General features: G+C 57.9%; 1 protein-coding gene across 1 annotated transcript; it reads left to right on the forward strand.

Moving 5' to 3' along the window:
• Positions 1 to 205: 205 nt before the first annotated feature.
• LOC117801157 (40S ribosomal protein S25-like) lies at positions 206 to 699 on the forward strand. Its single transcript, XM_034655402.1, has one exon. It carries the CDS (start codon positions 273 to 275, stop codon positions 648 to 650), a length of 378 nt encoding a protein of 125 aa, XP_034511293.1. The 5' UTR covers positions 206 to 272; the 3' UTR covers positions 651 to 699.
• Positions 700 to 8,201: the final 7,502 nt, after the last annotated feature.

An 8,201-nucleotide genomic window follows, 5' to 3' on the forward strand; every position in this document is an offset into this window, starting at 1 on the left:
AGTTCCAGGTGACACGTTTGTCCGCCTGGGCCCAGCTCTGGCCACACGTTTCCACAGAGCACCGTTCTTTACCAACAACGGCTCAAACCCCCATCCTGGAAATCCAGGCCCTCTGCAAGCTGCCCCACCCCACCCCCACCCGAACCCCTGATCTGATTTATCTGGTAACCTATCCCTGAGCAAAGCATATTTCATACAGAAGGTGTCTGATGGCTTTTTGTCCGACATCTTAGCAAGGCTGCAGGGTTGGACGCTGCTCTCCCAGCTTCGCTATGCCGCCTAAGGATGACAAGAAGAAGAAAGATGCCGGAAAGTCGGCCAAAAAAGACAAAGACCCAGTGAACAAATCTGGGGGCAAGGCCAAAAAGAAGAAGTGGTCCAAGGGTAAAGTTCGGGACAAGCTCAATAATCTGGTCTTGTTTGACAAAGCAACACATGACAAACTCTGTAAGGAAGTTCCCAACTATAAGCTTATAACTCCAGCTGTTGTCTCTGAGAGACTGAAGATTCGAGGTTCCCTGGCCAGGGCAGCCCTTCAGGAGCTTCTCAGTAAAGGACTCATTAAACTAGTTTCAAAGCACAGAGCTCAAGTGATTTATACCAGAAACACCAAGGGTGGAGATGCCCCAGCTGCTGGTGAAGATGCATGAACAAGATCCTACCAACTGTACATTTTGGAAAATAAAACTTTATTAAAATAAAAAAAAAAATAAAAAAAAAAAGAAGGTGTCTGATGAGTGCTTAGCAATCGACAGCCAGAACCAGGATGACCAGCTGTGCCTGGGAGGGACTGGAAGGCTGGTCCTATTCTTTCCCCACAGGGATTCCCTTTCCCCTTCTAGAATGGGAGGCCCAGCCCTGTTTTCTTGGCTCATAGGTAGTGGCAGGGGTGAGGTCATCCTTGCAGTTCCCCAAGGAGAGGATGGAGAAGGTGCTATTATAACCTTATCAGATCCTTTCTGTTGGGCGGCTGGAAGGAATCTACCAGGCCCTACCCACGCTGAGTCCCACCTCCCAACAGCCCGCAGGGGATCGGTGGGGGAACAGCTAAGAGCATTCGTCCCCTCCAACTCCCAGGGACAGCCCAGCAGTAAGGCGTGCCCTCCAGGTCCTCCGGTCAATGGTCTCTGTTGGCTCCATCCGATGTCAGGGGTGTCAGAGGTGAGCACAGGTTTCCCAGGGGGTTCCAGCTGGGGGCGGGGGTTGCTGCTGGAGCATGGACCACAGGGAGGAAAGCAAAGCTTTGGGGTCTGCGATCTCCACCCCCCAGCCTTGGGATGGCCGTTTCCTTGGCCTTGCTGAACACCAGCCCCTGCATATGTAAGCTGGGGCTACGGCCTTCTGGTGGGGGTACAAATGCAATGACACGGGAGCCCCCCCAGCCCATGCAGCTGGCCTAGGGTGGCGGCTAGTGTGGAGGCAGATCCCTCCACCTTACAGGAAGGGTGCTGAGGACTGACCTGCCGTGTGAGGCCTCCTGGGCAGTCCTGGCCAGGGACACACTGGACCCCAGAGGACCGGTCCTGCTCACACTGATGCTGTAATCACAGGCCGGCAGGGTCCAGGCTGGCCACTGGGGACCCCGGGACTCGGGACAATCAGCCGTCTGCCCCTGGGAATGAGCCCGCCTGGTAACTGGTCCCTGGGATCATCAGCGCTGTTTGTAAACGCAAGACCCCTCCCCACCATGGAGGGATTTCTGTGACTGTCCGAGGGGGCTCCCCTGCCCCAGAGGGAGCTTGGGGCCCCACTCATGGACAAGGGCAGACTTGCTGCTGGAACAGCCCGGGCAGCTGCCCTGTGACCTCTGGCTGTAGGTCAAGCTCCAACAGGCCCCCGGAGCAGGTGTTCCTCAGATGATAGCCGCCAGAAGGAACCACACGGGGCTCGCAGCACCTGCGTGCCGTGACCTAAGGAAGGACAGGGAAGGAACCTCCCCAGGGGCTGGCCAGGATTCTGGGGGCTCTTACTCAAAAGACAAGGGACCACTTGGGGCAAAGACTGCCTCCAATGATGTCTCCCGCCCCACCCTGTGGCGGGGGTCCTGCTCACAACAGCCCTAACTCTTTGGTCCTTAGGGGACCTTGAAAGAGCCCTGAAGCCAGAGGCTACGGGTCCATTTTCAGCAGCTCCAACGCTCTCTCTCTCTTTAGAGGAATGGGTGGGGATGCTGAATCGGTGGAGGGGGCCCCCTCCTGCAGCCGTCTCAGCGACACGTGAGGAAGCAGACGACCAGGCTGGTGGCAGGACCTCCCTCTCACGCCAAGCGCCTGTGCACAGATTCCAAACAAGTCCCTTTAATTCCACAACCCAGGAGCCAGCAGCTGCCTGTTTTACACATAAAGTTTTATTGGAACCCAGTCACGCCCATCCATTCCTCCTCGCCCACGATGTTCTTGAAATGAGCAGAGAAGTGGTGGGTTGTTTGGGGTCGGGGGTTGGTAGCTCCTTGGCCTGGGCAGACACAATTGTTCTGAGCCACATCGAAGGTTGGCTCTGAAAATCCCTTGTTTGGGCAATTTCTTAGGCAGCCAAACTCATTGGGCCTCGTGTGTGGCCTGGAGCCAGAACATTCCCTTTGATGAGCTATGTCCATGTCTAGACTGTTAGTGGAGGGAGTGACCATAGGACCCTTTGTGGGAGGCGATTCCAAGCTTCTTACCATCCTCTGATTGAGCCTTCCAGAAATATCTGTGGGATGAAGGAGAGGAAAAAGGAATAAATGAAATAATAGAGATTCTTCCATATTCAACGCAGTTACCCAGTCTCCAGACATGGACACTGTTCATTCTAGGCTTCCAGGTTTTTCTCCTCCTGCTGCTGCTGCTGCTAGCCCCCTCTGTTGTCGTGAGCCCCGCTGGAAGCAGCGCCACTGAACCCAGAGACTAAATCCACAGGCCTCCGTGAGGAAGCAGATCACGCTGTCACGGCGGGACCAAGGCTCTGCTGGCGCAAACACGGTTAGGGACCGCACGGGGCTGAAACCCTTTCTACAAACACCGAACGCTGGAGGCTTCACCCGGCAGCCACTGATGACCCCGTGAGCACAGGAGCGGAGGGAGCTCTTGGGGACAGGGACCTTTTCTAGGAGCCCGGGGCCCCTGTGTTAGGGGCTCCGGCCTCCCGCTTTGCAGGGTGGAGCACGAGCACACAAGCCACCCTCCCCTCCATCTGGGTTTTTGGGTTGGAGTTGAGGTCCCTGAAAGAGAGGATGGTGCTGAGACGGGGTGCAGACACCCCAGCTCATTGCCCCAAGGAACTTTTTGAAAACTGTGGTAAAATACCCCTTAATAATATTTACCATCTGAATGTCCCCCCAAACTCACATGTTGAAATCCTAACCCCCAGTGTGAGGGTATTAGGACGCGGGGCCTTGGGAGGTGATTAGGTCGTGAGGGTGTCGCCCCGTGAATGGGATCAGTGCCCTTGGAGGAGACCCCAGAGAGCTCCCTCGCCCCTTCCCGCACGTGTGGATACAGGGAGAGCTGGCCTTCACCAAACACCCAATTAACTGGTCATCTACACCGTTTGTAAGGTGCAGTCGAGCCCAGGGCACTCACGGGGTTGTGCATCCATCTTGGGAACGTCATCTACCCAACCGAAGAAGCTGGGGTACGGATCCGATGTCAGGGTCTGCACGGCTGCCTCGGGGACTCGTTTCCAAGCCACCTCCTGGAGGTCTGAGTGCCGTAGCAAAGGCCCGGTGGAGGCCGGAATCCCACTGTGGGACAGTGGGAGCCTCGGCTTTTAAATCAAAGAGTGGTATCATGGTCCCCATCCGGCTGCCACCTTTCCCTCTGCGCCTCCATGTACCTGGACACAGTCTGCCTGGCACCAGTTCTGCTTACCTCCTGCTCCCTCCCTTGAGACCCATGCTCGACCTCACAGGTGCAGGGCCCCAGGCCTCCCTTCAGTGCGGCCGGTGACGTCCGCTGGTCCTCACTAGGGAGCACGGGGAGAAGAGTTCACGGATGCATGCAAAGCTCTCAAGTCTCACCTCGAAGCCGGGTGACATGTGTGAGGCATCCAGGCCACTCTGGGCAGAGGGGGACACAGAATGTCAGGGGACAGGCGGGGGGGCTTTTAGCCACAGAACAGCCAGGTAGCTGCTGCTTCCTTCTGTAAGCTTGCTCAGATGAGATCCCTTCTTCCTTCCCTCCCTCCTTCCCTCCTACCCTCCTTCCCTCCTTCCTTCCTTTCCTCCTCCCTCCCTCCCTTCCTCCCATTTTCTGGGTACTGTGCTCACTGCTTTTACAAATACCCCTCTCCTAATTGTCAAACTACCTTTTTAAGAGTCTCCATTATGATTCCACAAGGCAGAGAAGGAGTTTTGGAGACACGAAATCCCCGCCGGTGGCTGTGTGTAACTGGCGTAGTGGATTCGAACTCAGGCCCGTGGGACACCAGGACCTGCCTTCCTGCCCACGCTGCTCTGCTATGTGCCCGCAGGCCCCTGGCCGAGGGCGCACTTGCACGTGGCCGCCCTAGCTCCGGACCTGGGGAGGTGGAGCTGACCCAGAGAGGGGGTGCCACACAGCAGAGCTCCCGAGACCTGACCCGGCCCGGGAGCGGGATAGACGTGATGTCACATCCCATATAATGCTCCTTTTGTTGAATTCCTTGGCTCTGGCTGACATTCCAGGCCCATATCAGGCTTCCGATAAGGAGACACTTCAGGTCCCTCTTTGTGCTTTGTTTTTCTCCTTGGGAGGAGAGAGAGAGTTTACAAAAAGCCCGTTGATCCGCACACTGGGCCCGGAGGGGGCCCCAAAGTGTGGGGTGAGGTTTGTCAAGAGTCGCGTGATTCGGGGAGCGTGGTAGATTTCCCTCTAGTTCCCCGTGCGCCTCACCGGAGCAGCTCTTCTTTCGAAAGCTGGGGAAGACCAGAGTGGGCACGTTCTGTCCCCTGCTCTCCGCCAGGACCCAGCTCCGGGCCTGTGGGCTGGCTTCCCTCCTTACGTTACTCTTCTGAGAACACCAAGCATCATCCCTGGAGCCCTGTCCCCTGGCCAAATCCCTGGCTGGTGGCGGGGAGGCGCCAACCCGCCTCTGTGCGGCTGTGCCCACCCCTGCGGGCGGCTCCGGGCCAGGGCTGCCCAGCTCCGGCCCCTGCTTCACCTCTGTAGGAGGCTCTCCTGGCCGGCGCACAGGCCCGGGGCAAAAATCCTGGCTGTTAGGACATTTGTCATATGCTGGTGGGGGGGAGGGAGGACTAGGGGAGGCAAGGTAGTGCCCCCGGGAGACCCCTGCCGCTGCCTGGAGCATCCCCAGCGGCAAACGCTTGGGCTGCAGCCCCCTGGGCCGCTGCTCCAGGGAAAGCTGTCGCTGCGTGGACCCCGACACGGAAGATCATCTGAACAAGAAAAGCAGAAAAGCAAAGGGCAGAGGATGTGCTCCACGTTTGGGAAGGACTCCCAGAGGCGCCCCAGGGTTCGCGGACCCCCTCTGCCTGTGCCTCTGGGGGCGGAGGTGGCCCGCAGCCAATTTACCGAGGGGAGTGGGGGAAGGACTGGATTCTGTGGTTTTGCGTACTTTTGGACTGCTGGAACCTCTAGAAAAAATTTGCGTCACTTCTGAATTTTTGTGAAGTTGCAAAACAGACAGACACATCCACAGGTGCAACGAGAGCTGCTGTGGTGAGCCTGCGGATGGACCCGGCTGAGAAACGACCACTTTATACCCCGGAGCTGGGGCCTGGTCCAGGGGGCGCCACTGGGCTGTCACGCAGGAGGACAGCGGGTTTGCGTTTGGCCAGGTTTGCAGACTGGAGGTCCCGGAGCTGCGTCTGCCCGGCCCGTGTCCCGGCAGCCCGCTCCTCCCTGGCAGACCGAGTGGGAGCACTCACACTTCACTCCACCGCAAGTCCCGCCCCGCGGCGGGCGCACCTTACGTGCTTGCCTGGCCCCTACACGCCTCTGGCCCCCCAGTGGCTGGGGTAGACAGGGGGGCAGCTCCACCCTCCTGGACACAGGGAAACCCATGTCACCAATGCTGTGTCACCCACAAGCAGGGCCCGGTGCGGTCCCTTGCTCCCTGTCCAGGTCCCTGCTGCACCAGCTGCCAGTCGCTCCCAGATGTCCCTTCTCCAGAGCTTCCAGAAGTGATCCTCACTCCCAGCAGTGCACAGCCAGGGATTTACTGACCCTGAAACTGCCAGCCCCTTGTCTCGAGGAGTGACAAGGCTGGGTTGTCTGGTCCCCTCCTCCATCTGCTCGCTCACTGTCCATTTCCTGGGGCGCCCTCCCCCTTAGAGCATGTGTGCGGGCCCCGCCTCAGCTCTGCATCTAGGAGAGGGGTCCAGGGATGCAGACTGCAAAGATGAGAGTCTGGAGCAAAGTCCCCCCACGGGGTGGCAGTGAGGACCCCCGCACATGTGGCCCGGAACACAGATGATGCAGCAAGCTGGGAGGGGTGAGGTGGAGGGGCTGCGGCGTGGGTGAAAGGTCACCATGCCCACGGGGGGCATGGCCATCATAAGGACTGCACGTGGGTGACAACAGCTTCAAACAGGAGAGCTGACTGTCTCAGATCTAGTCATCAGCCACTTACAGCGACTGCTTGGAAGAGTGGCCCATCGCCCACGGCAGGCGGAGCCGGGGCACAGACCTGGGACTTAAGGTGGCGGCGTGTGCGTTGGACCTGGGGAACAGGAAGTGACAGGTTCTGTGGATGCCTTGGCAGGACGCATGTCTTTCAGGGGTCGGAGACAAACCTCACCAAGATTCCGGAACCTGTCACATTGGCGCAACTTTTAGAATGACCTGGGACCTGCCAGCATCCTCCCTCCAAAGCAGAGGCCCAGCTCTTGCACCTCGCCCCTCCTGCTATGCAGTCAAAAGCACAAGGCTCGGTAGGCCTCTCTGGGTTTTGGAGGCAGTGTATCGGGTGCCTTGGAACACGACTCGGACCCACCTACTGGGGGTGGACACTGCCAGGTCAGAGCAAGGCCCAGGGAAAGAATGTGCTGGAGCAGGCTAGACCGCGGTGCAACAGTCCTCATGGGACCGGCAAATTCCCTGTTACTCCAGGTAACTGAGGGAGCGAGAGATGTCAGGTGAGCCTCCAGCAAGACCCAACAGGCAAGTTCAGGGCAGACCCCCAGAATCCTAGAGCCAGGCCACGCCAGCTGCAGCAGAGAGCTGCCCATCGTTCAAAGAGCAGCAGTGGGGCGGGAAGTGCGGGGGTGCTGCGGGGCCCCAGGAGGGCGTGCCCACGGGGACGCAGCCAGCGGACGGGAGAGCCCTACGGTGGACTATCGTCCAGCCACAGAGCAAAGTTCTGACACCTGCCATGACACGGCCATCTATGATCCTGGAGGACATGGTGCTTCTGGAAACCAGCCAGAGAGAAAAGGCCACATATGGTATGATTCCACGGGTACGGACCGCGCAGAATGTACAGATCCACACGGAGAGAAAGTAGCCTGCTGGTTGCCTGGCCAGCGGGGTGGGCAGGTGGGACTGGAGGGGACAGCCAAGGGTGCACGTTTCTCCTTGAGGTGATGGAAACGTTCTAAAGTTGCCTGGGTGCACCGTGACTAAGCCAAAAAACATATCACATGGGTCAATTGTACGGTATGTTACATGGATTGTATTCTGTCCTTGACCAGCTCCCCTCTCAATGCTGTGCTCCCAGCGGGCCAGGATCCCCACTGACTGGGACCCGGGCCTGGGAATGACCCCCAGCTGGGTCTCCTACAGGCTTTGGCTCTGAACTTTCTCTCTCCATCCCACTGACTGCTCTGCGTCAGGCCTGGGTACTGGAAGGACAGGATTCCAGCCCCGGTTCCTCTGCTGGCTGTGTGACCTTGGGCCAGTTACTCCACCTCTCTGGTTTGTCCTGTCTTTCTTTACCATAAATTACTGGCAGTGCCCGAGTTCTAAGACCATCAGATTTAACTTGAAGGCTTTAGCCATTTATACATTTGTGCTCTGTCTGTGGGTCTGCTAGGAAATTAGGAGAATGTGTTATGAGAATTTCATTTCTCTTTGCTTCTAGAATTCCTGGCTTTTAAATGAATAAGACCTTTACCAACTCCTTCTCTCAACTTTGAACGACTGGGAGTGACTTTCCAGGAGTGCACTGAAGACACGAGCCGCGTCCATGAGCAGCAGTCATCAGGACAACTTCCCTGACACCCTCAGTCTCCAGCAAGGGACAGCGCCTGTGCGCGCAGGGAGCCTGCCTCCGTTCCAGCCTGA

The sequence above is a fragment of the Ailuropoda melanoleuca genome, chromosome 1 (assembly GCF_002007445.2).
Source record: "Ailuropoda melanoleuca isolate Jingjing chromosome 1, ASM200744v2, whole genome shotgun sequence".
NCBI lineage: Eukaryota > Metazoa > Chordata > Mammalia > Carnivora > Ursidae > Ailuropoda > Ailuropoda melanoleuca.